We start from the raw sequence: 18,595 nt of genomic DNA, 5'->3' as shown, positions 1-18,595 counted from the left end.
AGGTAGTTTATTTTTTCTCTCATCATCATCATGGAGGAAGAATGTGTGCACAGTTTTATTTTCATACCATTTGGTTTGCTCATATACTGCATGGCTCACACTTCAGTCAAAAAAGACAAAGCTGATTAATTGTTTTTCTTCTTTTGGAACAGAAATGCTGAGTTTTATGACAGTTCTCCTCCTAGAGATGTGGACAGGCATTTGTTCCACATTTTAGAGAGTGCTGACTCTTGCAAAGATGGTTTTTACCCTGATGACAACAATAATTGGTAAGGTAAGGAATTTTATTATTAGACTTTCCTCCATCAGCAGTTCTAGTGATAAGAGGGAAAGGAAACAGAATAAGAAACAGGAGCCAAAAGAGTAACTGAAAGCGATTTTCTTTATGGTCTTTATGAACAGGATTTAATAATAATTTTATTTTCATTAAAAATTCATTCTGTACTTAACAACAGTCTTGGCCTGGAAAGAAGTTCTTCCATTCCCTCACAAGCCAGTCTCCTTGGGGACATTGACCAAAGAAGGAAAGCACCGTATCTTCCTGAAAATCAACCCATCCCTTCTGAGAACTAAGCTACCTGTTTCTTCAGTCTTGGAATCAGGCACATCATGTCAGGCAAATCGACTGAACACAGTTAGTGACAAGGACAGAAAAGAGCATAAAATAGATGGAAAACCACCTTGTTCATTTACATCAGACAGTAGAAAATGGGACTGGTCTCAGAATACAGTTAAAAAAGCTAAAGGCTTAAAGATAAAAAGGTGATGGAGCGTCTTCATCAGTGCTATACAAAGTGTCCAGTTTGGCATCTGTAACATTGGTGTAACAAACAATAAGACATGAGGAAATGGAGTAAGGCTAACCCCAATAGATGACACAATACATGCCCTCTTGGAGTGTGTTTTGAAGGCACATCATCCAACAGATAATGACCAGCAATGTACTGGCTGTGTGCTTACGGGAATGCAGCCCGCTGACTTCTGCTGGTTGAAAGATAAAATTCATTTAAACAGTACCCAAAACACTAACACTTCCACAACAAAATTGCATTTGTTCTCAGCTCAGATAGAAACACCTCATGCTCCATGGGCCAAAAGTCCTAAGTCCTCTCCACTTAACAAACCATTCATTAGTACAGAGGTTCAAAAAAAAATAAGCTTCAGGTAGCCACAGACTGATTACCCTTTTGCTTCCTCAGTAACCCATATAAAGATCCAGAGTATGGACTTTCCATGTCTGTCTCTTCTGACTACCAGTAATTGGTTCAATAGCTCTCAGAAGTATGGTGCTGTGAAAACTGCTTGCAGAGATTCCAAGGGAAATTATAAATCTGCAAGTAGCCCAGAGGCCTTCACTGTAAAAGAGATGCACAAGGTATTGGCATTCCCACAGAGCATGGCATGCCAAACTGTCACATCCACTTCCCCAGGGAAGGGAATTTTCCTAGTTCCCTACCTCAGCTAGGATTTCTTCCACTTTGGTCTCTCTTTCTCACACTTATTTCTACACAATTATTGCCTGCATCTCCTCCCCGTCACCCATATACATACATTTAGGCTCTCATATTTCCCCCCTCCCTCTCACATTGGGCACGTCTATTGCTATTGTTAATCACATATAGATATTTGAAAATGTAGCACCTACACCATTTCTTCTTATTGCCTTTTCATCTCAAAAACTCCTGTGTTCTCCAATCTCACAGTCTCAGCTTTCTTAGTTCATTCATAATGATAGCCATATCACAAAACCTATGATATATAGGAGAAAAATCTCTAATCTACTTAGTAAATAAAATATCAGCAGAAAAAGGTATCTGTTCCCTGTCCCAAAGCCACTTCCAGCTTGGTGGAGCCTCCTCCATTCTGCTTTTCCATGCAACTCATCACCAGAGAAGAGGAATGAAAGAAGCATGAGAGAATTAAGAACACATCTTAAAAAAATAAAATAAATCGAATTAATTACATTCATCACTCGAATTAAGCTGGGGCATATCCCCACCTCTGGCTTAGCCAGCTCTCTCCTCTGTGAGGTATCTTCATGGTGATGACCACAGGAGGCAACAAGGGTGGGGAATTCCTCTGCAAGGATCCACTGATTTTTATTTATGTAGATAAGCATCAAGCCAGAGTTCCCCCGAATCTTTCAGAGAGCTGCCAGGACATAAAAAGAAAAGCACATTTCCTTACAAACAAGATAATGAGATATTGGGGGTAAGTGGGACATTAAATTCTAGCGAATACAGCCCCATGGGAAGAACTGCCATCTCTGGATTGAGCTAAAGAGACCCTCAGACACCAGGTGATTTAGGCTGCAGTTTCTTGGAAAGACGAAGGAGGAACATACCCCTGGGCCTTCACTAAACAGACTGGAGGGCTAAAGGAAACAAGCAGGACCACATGACTTTTCAAGGGGGGAAAAAAAAAAAAAAAAGAAAAGAAACTGAAAGCGGGGAGAAAAGAAAGGAAAAAAAGAAAGAACAACTGAAAGTTGAGGCTTTTCGCTATGGAAACACCTCTCTCTGCGAGTAAGCTCGAGGGAAAAAGACATCTGACCTAATATCCAATGGCCGGAAAGCAAAGCTGATGAAAAGGAGCTCCCCATTAGATCATTACTGCTGATACCTTCTTCCTGCTGTTACTGAAACCAGTACTGTGGCTGAACAGTTTCCCAGTCCCTTTCCATAGCCATCTGTGCTATCTATAGCCATTCACAGAATTCATCTGTGAATCAAGCTGGCTGCCTCTCCCTTTCCAATGTCCAGTGCTTGTTCACTATGTACTACTGCACAGCGCTGCACCTAGGTAGGGAACGCTGTGGGTTGATACATACTGCACAATGTCTGCAAAGGCAGTGAGTAATGGCTTGCACTGGTACTCAATGCCATGTTTGGCACACAGCGACTTCACCAGGGGGGCCACCTTCCAGTAGTTGTGTCGAGGCATTGTGGGAAAAAGGCTGTGGAAAAAGAGTAAGGTGGTGTCAATGGCATCAGTTATCACCCCACAGAATTCGTGTCCCTCCTCCTGTGCCTAAAACCTAGAAGTGTGTCCAATCTCCCCTGGTGACTACAGCCATCAGTGCTGTGTAGTGGTCCCTTCCACCTCACTTCACTCAACACTGGTACTAACCAGGAGGGTGTGTAATTCTCGATCATTCTCATGCTATGCTATTCGCATCTGAAGTGGTGTTGGTGCTCACCGGTGCTCCAGAAAGTTTCTGCACCATCGCTTGGGGTTCCCACTCCATTCCCAAACAAAGAGCACACAGTTTACCCACATTTCCCTTTGTTCTTGTATTAGCTGATAGAGAGATGGGGACCTTGTAGGCTCATTAGGCCTAGAGTAACTAGCACTTCTTGAAATTCCTCTTGCTTCCCCATCCCATGCTTCAACTCACTGGTGTTCGATTTGGAAGTTCAGGTGTCCACTAAACCAATCATTGAATAAGGAGTGATGAACATTACAGGTTGCCTGGAGCTGAGGGAGAAAACAGATAACACTTAGGCATTGTTCTATGAACACCCCTTCCCTTGCACTTGTTGGACATGATGGTAAACAAGCACCAGTTTTTTATCATCACAAGCCTTCTGGCTGAATACAGCAACTCCAAGAGTTATAGAACCAGGCAATACAAGGTCATGCTGCAAAACATGATAATTTGGGATATAGTTTAGGAGAACATATCTGACTTCCCCAGTAAGATAAGTCATAACAACCATGCAAGTCTTTCCTCTGTGCAGATTCCTTCACACTTCTCACTTAAAAAGCTGAACAGTGTCTTCAGAAGCAAAATGAGAGAAAGCGAGGAAGAGAGCATGGGACAGATGCATCCTTCATGTATGGGAAGATCTCTATCTGAAGACCATTGCAGCACCTCCAGTTCTTTTCATTGAGGCACTTTTGTTCAGCATTTGAAGCTTCCATCCCACTCCTGCATCTGTCTTCTCTGAACTAATCAATCATTTCACAGAGTGAGGAAAAGCTGCTTATGCTTTCCTCTCTCAGTTCCCATCATTTCTGTGATCAGTTGTCTTGGACATTATGTATCCTGATCTACAACTCCCCCTACTCAGTCACAGCTCTTTCAAAAGAGGAGGGTCTCACCTGGGTAGAGAACCAGTCCACATTCTTATCATAATCGATGTGCATCGGGATGTGATTCATTTGTGTAACCCAGACAAACCAGTTACTCTCTATGAACCTGTGCATACAAACACACACAAAACCATCACTGACCTTATACCTTTGCCCTAACAAGTCAGTACAAAATACTTATCCAAGCTAGTTGTCATTTGATACAATGAACACCAGGAATCTCAAACATTTGACGAGCATATCAGACTTACACAGACAGTCTACATTCTACACAGACATGTTTTACCTTCTAAAGACACAAGCCTGACAGAGAACAACCTCTGTCTTGCCAAAAGCCATAATGAGACAGAAGAATAGGGAGCAGATGGGAAGGATAACTAGGAGGCTGCGAAGAGTTGACAGGAAGGACCAATAAGAAATAGGTAGAGGAACTGGAGGAATTACAATTTGAATGATACCTGACTAATAGAAAAAGCCCCAGGATACCTTTCACCTCAAGTAAGGGCAAGTAGGTGAGAAAGAATCGGATGTAGAAGGTCAGCATCCAGGCCAGGTCCTATAACACAGGGAACAGATGAGACTTGATCAAGAAGAATTAGTGACTCACAAATTTACCATTCTCTCTATGTGGACTCCCTTTAAAATCTCCCATAATATCGTTTATTGGTAGATTTTCCTCCCCAGCCCCATCATGTGCAATTTGACACACAGTCACTCCCCAGCCATGCCGGTGCACTTGAGTTATCCTGTGTCTTATAAGCCCAACTTAGGTCAAACACTAGACAGGAGATACTCTGAAGCACTGCATTTTGTCCAATTCTAAGGAAAAGGAAACTAGCGCAGAAAGCAGAAACCTAGCTAGTGAAAGGGATAAAGTGCTCCAATTTATCTCCATCTCATCCTCTTTGCTCTTCTTTATATTTCTCGTGGTCTCTTATTTTCTTAATGATCATTTTCTTCAGGCTATGCCTATTCTTAGACAAGAATAGAATAGCTTAAGTGCCTGGTCTCCAATCCCCTCACATCTCAGAGAAGAGATTTCTCTTCTGTGCATTCCTCCTGAAGTCTCTAGAAACCATATTGTTCCTCAAGATTCTGTATTTTCCCCAAGCAAACTCTCTTCCTAACAACTCTGGAAGTCCACTACATTTCCCCTTGCTCCACTTCACACTTAACTGCCTTAGAGGTTGGTTCTAGGCTACCAAAAGAGGCCCAAGAGTATAAAAGGGCAATGAAAGAGAGCTCTCTCATGGCAGGTAGATAGGATAAGACCTTTGCTATGGGAGAGAGCAGGCTTTTGCAAGGAATTGCATGGTAAGAATCTGCAGGTGAGACCACTTAATGTAGGGGTGAAAGACTATGAAAAATGAAACCTTATAATTCCACCAATTCAGAAAGAAAGCTACTTGACTTTTAATAAATCATTTTCCAAGATGGAGGTGCATTGAATCCTGCTCCAAATCCCCCTAGTTTCTATCTTCCCCATTTTCCCATGACCATGAGGTTTTCTCTTATTGTTTGTAGAAAACAAAAACAAATGGCCAGAGTGCCCCTTCTACCTTAAACCAGACTCTGGTGTTATCTGAAATAAAAATTCTGCATCAAAACCAACTCTGTTAAAGAAGGAAAACTTCCAGACACTCACATACACTCACCACCCCTTGACTGAGGCAGAACATCAGAGAACAGCTTTTGTTACCAATCATAAACACATCTTTTTCAGAGGGGAAGTGCTGAGTGAAAGGTATCCTCTCTCCCATAGCAAATATTTCCTAAATTATATACCTACCCCCTTACCAGAAAGGGAAGGGGTGACCAGCTACAAATCTCCAAGTTTCTCCCAATAATGCTCCATTCCCTGCATGGACACATATCCATAAACTTGTGAAAAGTCACCACTGACAAAAGGGGGCTCACTTACCACCCACTGTTTCCTCTGTATCACAAAGTAGAATATATACCACTGGAAGTAAAGAGGCACCAGAGCTGGGGGACCAACTAGAGTGGAAAAAGACATTGCAGAGACATTAATCAAAGTGAAATGAACTGGAGAAGGAGTCGAGTAAATGCTGTTCATTAACCACATAAAGGTAAGGTTACTCACTGATGAAGAAGTACTTGTGCTGGTGGTTGTAAGGCATGAATTTCTTCTTCTTTACACCAAGCTGTTAAAATAAGCAAGTTACTCAGGCCAGAGAGCTAAAAGACCCCCACATTCACTCCTACCTACTCTGTCAAAGACATGTATACTTGAACATCTCCTAACCTTTGAAAGATATGTCCTAGCAAATCATGCCCACATCCATCATGCCATTGGCTTCATCATCCCCTGGAACTTCTCTCAGTGACTTTTATGATAATTTTCCTAAAGAGGGCCTCCTTACTCTGCCTTGGATGCACAAAACACTGGGCAGTCCCCTGTACCACAAAGAATAGCAAAGTACACTGGAAGCTTTTCTCCTACTGAAGGCACAAAAGCCTCATTGCCATGGTATATCATTTATTACTACTAAGCCAATGCTACTATGAAGCTAAAGAGCTGGTAAAAGCCACAAATACCAGAGGACACACAGTGATATCTGCTAGATATATAAAAGGCCAACATGAAATCATTCACTTGCATGACCAATTTCCTCTGTGCTATTGGGATTAATGTATGTCAGTCAGTAGACTATGAACATCAGCACCTTACTAGGGTTCTGACCAAAGGCATGCAGCCCACCTAAACCATGATACTGGAGTTTGTGTGACAGGAAAGTTTTGTCACATTCTACAAAAGCTTTTTACAGCCAGTCTATAGTTGGCACTAGCTAGACCTCATTTTTATGGATCAAGGGTTCTGCACAGAGGTCTGTCCTCTTGCCACCAAGAGAGAAGCCAAGAGTCAAGCAAAAAAAAAAAAAAAGTCACCTGCAACTTCTCTTTCTTCCTCATCCTTCTTCATTTTCCTCTTCTTTCTGATTCCCTTCCCTAGCTTGTCTGCTTTGTTCTGCCATTACTTTTAAAGTGCTGATTTTTCTTTTTTTGTTTTACTCTTTAGCTTAACATAAGGCTGTTAAGCCACATTTACATGTACTCATTCATTTTATGCCACCTGTCAAAAATTGTAATTCCAAGAGTAGCTTTTTCATTTTTAGTCACCCTTTTGTATTGAAACATTTAGACTACAAAATTAATTCAAATCTTATCAAAGCTATTTTACCCCATAGGTTACTCTAATAAAGCAAGTTCTTTCTACCTTTACCTGCATAACAGCACTAAGCATAAGTTCTTTGTTAGCTCTTTTAACAAAAGGATCCTTATCTGTTAGGCAGACAGAAGTAGGAGGCTGAAATTTTAGCTTAATTTTGTTCTCATGACTAGTCAGTAGAGCAGCTCTGAAATAAATCAGAGGAAGAGAGTGCAGGATTGAAGGTGTCTTAGATACACTTTTCACAAAGCTAGGTCTGTTTCCAGAGATATTGTCTGTACATGCAGCAAAAATAGTTGGGTTACCATAATGAATTCAAACTGAAGACTTCCAGAAAGGAAGATTTTCAAGCAAACACCAATAGCCAATTTCAAAATCTGAAAATATCCCATTAAAATGAGCAAGACAATTTTTGACCTTGTTTTACAAGTAACAATAAAAATAATCAAGAAGGTACTGGGAACAGTTTGGTGCCAGCTTAAAGCCACAGAACCAAAAAAAAAAAAAAAAAAAAAAACTATACTATTAATAAAGACTATGTCTAGAACTTCCATCTACTCACAATTAGTCTCCAAAGCAGACAGATGAACACCTAGACATTAAACTCTATTCACAGGAACAGAGGTGAACAGATTATCCTGTCTCTGAGACCACTGATTTTTCAGTCTTCACTGCATAAGCTTAAGAGACCATGTTGCTGCCTTCCTTGAAGAACTCCATCCCATCCCTGAACCTGGCTGAGTGAATTCCAAATAGCACTCCTCCTCTTAATGTTTGTGGGAATTGTAACCACAAGCCACATGATCCTGCCCCTTTCTTTGTGCTGCTTTTAGCAATCATGTGGCCACAGGATAAGGTAAGACTGACTTAAAACTAACCCTTCAAAAAAAATCATTTTCAATTAGGGTCAGCAGCCACAGGAATATGAGAATGGATGTGAGGGAAAGGGCAGGAAGGAATGGATATGGACAGGAAAAAAGGACCATCATGAAAACAAGAGGGCTAGATTTTGATTCTGGAAGCATTTTTACAGCTCTCTACTGTCAAGTATGAATGCCATTGTGTTAGCTTTAATGTGTTTAACTTAAGGTGTGTGAGGATTCATCTAAAGTTAAGCACATGCCTGAAGTATTTATCCACACAATGCAAAACCAAGAGTTAAAACATGTTGCACACCATGCTTTCAGATCTTTCATTTCAATGCAGATCACAGCATTTAAGCCAGGTGGCAACATGTTTTTTTGGTTTTTTTTGGTTTTTTTTGTTTTTTTTTTTTTTTTTGAAAGAACCAGCATGTGCTAAAGCCATCAATTGATTTCAGAGGAATTATACCAGAAATAGAGTTGGACTCCAGATGGGACCTGGTCCAAGAGACTGCTACCACTGAAATAGCTTGTTTTGATCAGTAAGTAAGAGTTACATATAGCTCTTGCTTGTTATCCACTGCTTCACTTCCTGGAACACTACAGTTAGTCAAATTGATCTCAAAGTTAAAGAGAACAACTTGCAGTCATATCTAATTGCAAACCTCTCATCAGAGGTATGTGAACATGTAATTGTAACAAATCTTTCATTCTTATTTTATAACATAATACAAATAACTTTTATTTAAAAATTAAGAATATAAAAATCTCAGAAATGTTACTAAGGAGTATTAGGGGCTAGTGGAAAGTAAAATAGCGTTATATAAAACAGCAGTTCAGCTCAAGCAGTGTTTATTATATTATAAAAGCCATTCTCTAGATGTACTTCTAGCTTTAGAGAAACAGGTTTTGAGGGTTTTTGTTTTTTAATCTTCAGGGTAAATTTGGAAAACTTCAATCTGTAGCAAGATCTTATCAGGGCAAGAAAACATAAAAAACTGCTGCAACATTAAGCATATGGAAGCTAGGGATGTATTAGGATCTTGCTTTTTTTTTTTTTGCAAAGCTCATTAATGCCAAGCAGCACTTTCTCAAAATTACTGAAATACTGAGACAGCTCACTGACAAAACCACCTGGTCATTAGTCTCCCAGTTTTCTGAAGCTTTCTAAATATTAACCCTCATGCTGAAATCTCCCCAAACTTCACTAGGACTCACCTCTACAGAAAGTATTTTTCCCAAGGCAAAAAATAAAGGGTGCATGTTAACGTCAGGGTCCTTTCGGAAGCAGTTGGGTTTAGCATGGTGTTGGAAGTGGAGGTGATTCCACCAGCTGGCTGGTGCTCCCTGCAAGAATAGATGAGAACAGAGTGACCAGAAGAAGTCAAGTATCATGCCTTTAGTCCTCCCTCCCCACAACTCCATTGCTTTCTCTTCCTTCTTCTGCTGAGACCATTTTGGATTGCAAAGTCTCCCTTGCTGGTCTCTAGCAGCCCCTCTCAATGCTTAATGCTCACCTTGAGATGGCCAATCACAAATTTGTGAACCCAGTGGTTCCATTTGGACTTGCTAAATACTGAAAGATGTCCAAAATCATGCTGAAGCCAGCCAGCCTGGGCCTAAAAGGAGGAAAAAAAAAGAAAGAAAGAAAAAAAAAGAAAAGAAAAAAAAAGCTACTGGGAAGAAAAAGAAGAGTCAGGCATCTTTGCATCTGAAAAGGTGTCCCTCCTCTCTACACTCACCCTTCCCACTCTACAGTCACCATTCCCATTCTCCTCACAACATAGCCCCAACTAGCAACATTCTGCAGTTGCAGAGTATTATTTTTACTACTAATACCTGATTCAAAAAACATCCAAGTTATACAAATGAAGTCTAGCTCAGTCTAATGCCCATTAGTCATTTTCATGAGGAAGGGAAAAAAATCTCAAAAGAAAAAAAAATAAGGTCAGGGCACTAAGAAACAGAGCTTTTGTTCTCTTGCAAATTGAGCTGAAATCTGCAACAAAGTATCCTTTAAGGAGCAGCTTGCATCCTCAGAGTACTTGTAATTCCAGGGGGATCACAGGAGAAAAAGCTGGGGCTTTCAGAGCTGCTGTGCCCTCTAAGTCACTGTATGTTCCCATGGGAACACAGTGCCTTGGAGATCTGGGGAGCACAGCATGGTTTCCAGTATGTAGAAAAGGCTGAGAGTAAGGAGGGAGACCGAAAGCAACAACCAGTTTTGAGCCTGCTCTGCTAGAAAGCACAGTAATTTTGCCCCTTTGGTGGAACTCTGGGGAGAAGCACAATCATGGGGAGCCCAAAAGGATCAATACTTCCTTCATGTTTATGGCAATACAAACCTAAATCTCAAAAGGAATGGCTTTGGGCATTTCTGGGGCTTCTTTTTACCACTTTTCACTACCTAGCTGCTCACCTGGACGATGCCTAGAAGTAATGCAGAGAAGAGGAAAGGCACTATGGATGATCCGAAATACCAGATGGTGAGCCAGGCTGCAACATCCAACAGCAGGATGTGACAGAGATGCAGGATGAAAAACATGCAGTTGGGGTTGAGAAGCCCCATCTTCTCAACAGTTGCACGGAGTTCCCGGAAGTCTTCTACCAGTCTTTTCTGTGGGGAGACCCAAAGCTGCATATTTGCTGGTCTGAAAATGCCCCAGAAGCCCCAAAGAAGCTCAGTTTACCCTTTAAAGGAGTTACTGTGGCAAGAGGGAAAAACAGAGTCATTTAGAGGCAAATTCGTGGTAGCTGTATTATGATTCCAAAGTAACTGACAGTTTCTTTAGCTGGCTACATCTGACTCCCACCCACAGGTAGTAGATGCTGCTGTTGGAAGAAAAATCCTTAGCCAGTCTGATTTACTCTTGCATGTCTGTGATGCTGGATACACCCTCTACTGTGCCCTGGTTCCATATTAAATGGGGAGAGCTGTAAAACAGAAGGTGGCTAAGAGACCCTAAAAACCCAAACTAGTAATGGCATGAAGTCAAGGGAAAGCTTCAGACTGACAAGATGATTCCATGACATCTATCACATTATGTGCAGGAAATTTTGGCTGCCAGTAAGGGAAGTAAGTAGCAGAGTTTCAATCCAAATACTAAGTTTTTAAAGGCACTTACATTCTTGCTGGGTTCAAAGCTGGGTTGATCTGGTGCTAGTTCCCCAATCAACAGTGGACTCATATACTTTCTGACCAGTGCCTTGTCAAGATGAAATGCTATGAAAGGATCCTGAAAGACAGATGTAGGATCAGGATGAGAAAAACAACACTTTAGGGCGGCATCAAAGGAAAGATATCTCATGATATCCTGGACTCAGCAGGAAGCAGTCCAACTAGTGTAGCTGGACAAACTTATTTTTTTGCCACAGATCTTACTGCCTTCTTCACACCATGAAAGACTATTTGAAGCCAATTTCTCTTTGTCATTTTCTAGCTGGATGCTAGGTCTAGCTAGGTCACCAAGAAACATGGGCTTGCTCCTCTCCTCTGAATCTGAAATTTTTGATTTCCCCAAGATATATCATCTCAACTTTGTTTACTTCTGTGTCTGTTTCCTCTTAAACTTCCTTCCTATCTGTTCTCAGCCCTGTACCCCGCAATGAAAGTCAGACTAAGGAGAAGGACAAAATCATAGCACAAAAACTGAATCAGCTAGCAAAATGGGGCCAATAACAGGGTGAGAAGGAAATAGTTAGCAGGAGTTCACCCACGTCAGCCTCTCAGGAGCTCCAGGTTGTTGAAAAGGTGTTTCTTTGTCAGCCTCAACCTCTTCCCAGCTTAGTTCTGGGTTCTTGCTAGCTGCCTCCTGTCCACTGTCTGCTTCCACTGCATGGTCCTGAAGACTCCCATAATTATGCCATGTTTCCTCTTTACTGTTCAAAAGCTCCCAGTTAGTGAAATCAGTTCCTTTTACCATCTAAATGAAATGCCAGTCTCCATGGCAGACAAGCTACATACATGCATACATACATATATACACACATACACATACACATATATAATATATATATAACCAGCAGTAATTGTTATCATTGTATTTAGATTTTATCTCACTACTGAGTTCAGCTTCCCTAAACACCCAGGGCTTTTCTTTTTTTTTTAAAAAAAAAAAAAAAAAAAAAAAAAAAGTTTCTTGACAAGAACTCTTTTAAAGGGACAGTTCATTCGAAAAGCTTGTAAAGACAAGCCAGTCATTGCAGAGTTGAATGGCACCTAGCTGTTTGAAGCTTACTGAACTGATACAGCGGCATCTCTTGACTCAGTTAAAAAAGAAAAAAAAAAGAAGAAGAAGAAGAAGAAGAAAGAAAAAAGAGTTGATCCAGTTAGCTGTGGCTCAGTCGCCTTCGAACTTCAGCAGATCTAGCATGATCTCGGCTCAGAGTTGTCTGAATACGAAAAGGAAGGGAAGACGGGGATTTACATTTTGCTTTTTCTCATTGGAAGAGAGGAGAAAAAAAAGCAGGAGGAGTACATGGGAAAGCGGAAGGAGTATATGGGCAGAGCTTCGGCAGATGGTACCACAGATTTGGACCAATCGTTACAATAGTAGCTGTAAAATCTGGCAGCACAATCTCGACGGGAGGTTGTGGGACTTCCTCCTGCTGCACCTTCTAGAAAATACAATCTTTCTACCGTTTTTTTATTTTTTAGTGTTTTTTTAAAAAAAGAGGAGCTTAGTTCTTTTCATTTCCTGGACAAATCTATGTAAAATGCTGGAATTTACCTGTCTCTGCTCAATTCTACCCCAAACAGTGATGCAGATGCTAATGCCTGAAGAATGCAGCTGGTTGCAATCTGACCATTGAACTGCTAACATTCATCCCTACATACTAGCACAGCCCCTACGACCAACCCACTTCTGATCAAACAGTGGTGACAGGGCTTACAGAACATGTGTGTTTCCCAGGACCTTGCAAAGGATGTCCACATACACATACTATCTTGAGCGTTCCGCTATATGCATATTACAAGCTAAAGTAAAGCACCAGGTCCCAACGTCTTCTTTCTGGCCAGCGACTAGCATTAAAAGGGATTACATTAAATTGATGTGTAGTCTCTCAAAACACCCTGCAGTTTCAAATCCCACACTCTTGAATCCAAGTACTGAATTCAGAAAAAAAAATGCAAGCATTTGCTATTGTGAAAAACCCAAGCAGCCAAAGGAAGAAACAAACAACATCACTCTATGCTCCTGCTTGTGATTCCAATGATGTTTACCTAAGTTTACTTAAGTTTACTTTACTGAAGCATTTGCAGACAGGACTGATCTGTTTAAAAAGATCAAAACACTGCTTTAGTAATATTTCATACTAGTATCATCTTTCAGAAACATTCTGCAGGATTTTTAAAGTTAGACGAAGACAATGGTGCTCACGTACTTGCCAACAGCAATTCTATCTGTGGGCATAATCATGTACACCTTAGATAACAGTGTTCAGATTTGGCCAGACCAGTTCAGACCATGCATGTGCCAGATGTGAGTGTTCTGATTCACCACATGTGCGCAAGGATGATTGCTTTTCCCGAGATTTACAAGCCATAATGGACACTGCATCTGAACACATTTTAGTTAGTTTAGTTACCTTAAAAATAAGTAAATAAATAATGTCCTGAAAGCAATCAGCCAGGACACAGGCTCAAAATTAACTTGCATTCAGTAGATACCTTTGCATACGTGAACTAAGACCGCTGTAGCTGGGTACGTCTGCTCTTTGTTCATTAACCACCACTTTGTCTCCAAATATATCTTGCCCCTTCTCCGTTTTCATATCCTGAGGTATCTTCCTAAACTTTCCCACCGGCACCACCACCGCCCCCTCCCCCCGCCACCCCTCACCGTGGCGTCCTGCCCGGCGTAGTGGCTGATGACGCGGGCGCCCCCCGGGTGCCGCCGGCAGAAGCGGCTGATGTCGTACACCTTCCTGTCGATCACCAGCCAGCGCTCCTGCGGCGGCGGCCCCCGGCCCGTGCGCAGCCCGACCTCCGCCCAGGTGAAGCGCCGCGGCGCCGGCTCCTCCATGGCCGGCTGCTGCTGCCGGCTCCGCGCCGCCGCCGCCCTCCTCGGGAAGCCGTTCCGTTAGCCCGCCTCTCGCTAGCTCCCCGCTCCCGCAGGCCCCACCTCGCCCGGCGCCCGCCCCTCGCCCGGCGCCCGCCCCCTCGCTGCGGGCGCACTCCTGGGCCGGCCGCCGCTCCGCTGCCCCCGGGCGCTCTGCAGCCCCCCTCGCTCCTCTTCAGCCGCCCTGGGGTTCTCACAAACGGAGCCAGTATCAGCTGCAGCCTCGAGGTTGCACTCCGAAAGCCGCAAAGGACAAAGAAAGCAGGAGCCCCCGCTGCCCACCTCGCACCTTCCACGATAATGGTAAGCTGTAACTTACTGACTCAGCAACCACGACCCCCACCCCGCAGGAAGAAACCGATCTGGTGACACACTATGGACTCAGTCCTTTTGATTTGTTGTGTTTTACTGGCTCAAAAAGTAGTTTGAAGCTAAGGCAGTAAACATGTTGTAAGCAGTGTTCCGCAAGGGGTCAATATTAGCACTAGTGCTATTCAATCTCTTCACTTAGGACTAGGAAAACACGCCTTGATCAGATTTTCTGACTATATCAAATGGAGGAAGCAGCTGATACACTGGAGGGCAGGGAAGGGTGTTCACTCAGAGGTCCTCAGCAAGCTGGAGAAACAGGCCAACAAGAACATGAGGAAGTTCAACAAGCACAAAAGCAAAACTCTGCATGGGGGAGGTAAGAAAAATGGCTTAGAGAGGTGAGAGGTGCTTACAATGTTTGAAGACGACACAGAGAAAGCTCAAAACAGCAAATAGCCGGTCCTAAATTACTTCCTAGATGAACAGGACAGCAATTAGGTTGTAAGCATCATGCACCAGAGGAAGGCCCAGCCTGGAAGATGATATAATTCACCCATTTGGGAGTAAACCAGGCAGAAAGAAAGCAGAAGAGGCCAAGGTAGCCAGGCCAGCAATAGAGGAACAATGCATAGATGCTGCAGCGCAAGAGAGGCAGATGCTGGTGCAGACTTCAGTTCCTGTTGCTTGCTCTACTTTTGCCATCCATGACTATAGAAGTGTCCTCTTAAGGTCATTGATTCTCCTCAGCTCATACCTGAGCATCTTCCCTTTAGGCCAATTTTACAATCTGTTTCTCTTTCTCACTTCTGGGCTGAGGATGCCTCACCTTTTTTTGCTTGGCTTTGTTTCTCTTTCACCCCTCCCAGCAAGTCTTTCCCTCTCTTCTATCTGTTCCGCCTCCCCCTTCAGCTGCCACTGCAGTCTTTTGTTCCCGTGGCTGCATTTGGCTGCTGCTGAATAAGGATAGAAGAGTGAATTATGCTACACTAAAGGGGCAGACCTATCCGTGCGGGACTTCATCCATGCAGATCAGGAACGGACATTAAAGTGCCTGTCCCTGCATTCAGCTTTCACCTGGCCTAGAGGCTTGGAGCTGCGAGAGCAGTTAGCTTGTTTTTCTGGCAGCAATCTTCTTTCTGAACTCTCAACATTGATTCCTAATTTCCTTGCTTCATTTTGCTCATGCCTTCAAGTCTGACCTAGTTACAGCAATTCTGTTGAATGTAACCATAGAAACCAAAAAGCACTAGACTGCATCCCTCCTCCTTCTGAGCATCACCCTGTCACTACAGCAAGTCTTTCTAGGTAGAGTACACCTGCAAAATACTAGATCAGACATTTTTCTTCCCTTATCCAAAACTAAGGCCTCAAGTAAGGCATCTCATGCGTATTTGCACTAACATCCTTGAAGGAAAAAATTCTCTCCTGATCTCAACAGAAATAAAACAAAAATTTCCTTGTGCATTGACTGCTGATCTTCTTACAAATGACTATGAAGTTACTAATGAATAATATTTAGCATCATCTTTTTAATTTAATGATTATATTCAAAGCGGTGCAGTAATGATTTCTATAGGCTGATTATGCATTGTGCAAAAACTAATTGTGCTGTACTTTGTTGACATTTCCAAATGCATTATTCATCATGAATGCAGCAGGGGAGATAGGGAAAAGAAAACTAACCTGTATGCCACATTAGAAAAAAATAAATCCAACTTTCTTCCCATGCAAGCTAAACCTTTGAGTACTTGCTTTAGGGGATTTTTAACAACAGTTAGAACACACCAGAGTGAAAAGCTCTGCACTTCTTTGTGGCCCTTGTGGTGGAATAGGATGTATATCCTGTTTCATTTTGCAAGAAGACCAGACACCCAGACATGTACATAACGACTTTCTTTGAGATAAGACTTGTCGGCTATTGTGCAATGAATATCTACTTTGCAAGTACTTGTCAGCTATTGTGCAACGAATATCTACTTTGCAAGTACTTGTCGGCTACTTTGCAACGAATATCTACTTTGCAAGATAGTACTTGTCGGCTACTTTGCAACGAATATCTTTGCAAGCTTGCAAATGGGACAACCTCCACCGAAAGGTAGAAGAAAGAACCCCTAACAACAGGACACACATGCGCAGAGTAATATGAGAAGGACGAGATAACGGGAAGAGGAAAAAGAATAAAAAGGGGAAAGAAGCCTGTCTAGGTGCGGCAGTTGGCAGAGCAGAGACTCCCCTGTCACCCAGCGCTGATATTTGCCTATATCTTGCTTGCTGTAATTAATAAAATTTTTATATTGGCTACACTGACTGAGTGAAATTTATGACAATTTGGTGCCGTGACTTGGATGTAACCTGTGAGACGGGAACTTCTCTGGCCTTACCAAGGAGGCGCCCGCCTATTAATAGGCGGCCTTGGTAGTCCAATTTCCTGTCCCGGTTGCACCGACGAACCCAAAATTCAAGATATTAGGCAAAGGAGGCCGGCAGACCCTATAAACTTTGTGCACAAAGGTCCGGATGAAGACGCGGGACGCGTGAGTATTTGTGGGAAGGAAAAATCCGTTCGGTCTGGGTCAGGGATCCTGGAAGCGCGGTGAATGTGTGTGTGAGAAGGGAACCGGTAGCTTGGAATACCCAAGCGAGTGCGGACCCTCAGTAGTGCGGTTCTCATTGCCCGCGAGGGCGTGAGCCACGAACCTGGGGAAGCGAGTGAATACCGAAGGCGCTCCGGAAGATGGGACAGGGGAAGAGCAAGTCCCCAAGCTCCATAAAACTTCCTCCGATGCCCAGGGATAGCCCATTGGGATTTATGTTAGATAATTGGAAACTTTATCCTACCACAAGGGATAAAGACAAAGTAAAGATGATTCATTATTGCATGGTAGTATGGGGAGGAAAAGAGATTTCCCGGAATATTTTCTGGCCAATATTTGGATCATCCGAAGATTGGGTCAGACAGAAGCTAAATCTTTGGGTGAATAGCAAAGTCTCTTCCAGTAAGGAAGAGAATGAATATGCTGGTGTATGGGTAACTAGACTAGGCACCGATACACTTTTTCCCTTAAAAGAAAAGAAGACAAGGGAGAAAGAGGAGGTACCACTAATTCCACCCCCATATGTGCCCCCTCAAGATAATCCACCTCCCAATGCACCACAGGACCACCCTGAGGTCATCAAAACAATTCAGGATCCTGTAACTCAAGAATGGACTCAACAACAAAACCTATATCCACTCCGAGAAATGCCCATTGGTGGTCGAGGTCCGAATCCGATTTTAGGATTTATATCGGTCCCTCTGAATTCAGGAGAAGTGCAGGAGTTTAAGAAAGAGATGGGGAACCTCCCGGAAGATCCATTAGGGGTTTCGGAAAGATTAGATCAGTTCTTAGGACCCAGTATTTATACCTGGGAGGAGTTACAGGCTATACTGAATATCTTATTTACAGCCGAAGAACGGAATATGATTAGAAGGGCAGGAATGCGAATTTGGGATAACCAACATGTTCAAGGGCCCTTAGCAGACATCAAATGGCCACTACAAAATCCTAATTGGAATCATCAGCAGCAAGATCACCGAACCAATATGCAGGACCTAAGGGCGATAGTCATACAAGGGATTAGAGAGGCAGTACCGAGGGGACAAAATATCAATAAGGCCTTTAATGATAGTCAAAGAAAGGATGAATCGCCCACAGAGTGGTTAGAACGTTTAAGGAAAAAATTACAGATGTACTCAGGACTGGATCCTGAGACCCAGTTGGGGCAGGCCTTACTGAAGACACAATTTGTGGCCAAATCATGGGAAGATATCCGTAAAAAGTTGGAAAAGATAGATAACTGGCAGGATAGGGATCTAGACGAATTACTAAGAGAAGCACAGAAGGTGTATGTAAGGAGGGACGAAGAGAGTCATCGGAGACAAGTGAGGATGATGATAACGACAGTTAGAGAAGTTGGAAGGTCTGAAGCTCCTTCCAAAATAAGGGTAAGGACCCAGAGAAATGGGGGAGGACCTCCTCGAGTGGAAAAGAGAGAGATAGGTGTATGTTTCTACTGTGGGAACAAAGGACACT

At 42.7% G+C, this 18,595-nt stretch overlaps 1 protein-coding gene across 1 annotated transcript; it reads right to left on the bottom strand.

The window, feature by feature from the left end:
• Positions 1-265: 265 nt before the first annotated feature.
• FADS1 (fatty acid desaturase 1) lies at positions 266-14,196 on the bottom strand. Its single transcript, XM_062577971.1, has 12 exons — positions 13,992-14,196; positions 11,274-11,384; positions 10,568-10,765; positions 9,666-9,767; positions 9,367-9,495; positions 6,200-6,260; positions 6,017-6,093; positions 4,554-4,651; positions 4,105-4,201; positions 3,398-3,477; positions 2,831-2,956; positions 266-2,151 (listed from the first exon to the last, which is right to left on the bottom strand). The coding sequence occupies exons 1-12, from the start codon at positions 14,172-14,174 to the stop codon at positions 2,100-2,102; spliced, it is 1,314 nt and encodes a 437-aa protein (XP_062433955.1). The 5' UTR covers positions 14,175-14,196; the 3' UTR covers positions 266-2,099.
• Positions 14,197-18,595: the final 4,399 nt, after the last annotated feature.

The sequence above is a fragment of the Rhea pennata genome, chromosome 5 (genome assembly GCF_028389875.1).
Source record: "Rhea pennata isolate bPtePen1 chromosome 5, bPtePen1.pri, whole genome shotgun sequence".
Lineage (NCBI taxonomy): Eukaryota > Metazoa > Chordata > Aves > Rheiformes > Rheidae > Rhea > Rhea pennata.
The sequence above is the reverse complement of the archived record's forward strand: the minus strand, read 5'-3'. Positions and strand labels throughout refer to the sequence as shown.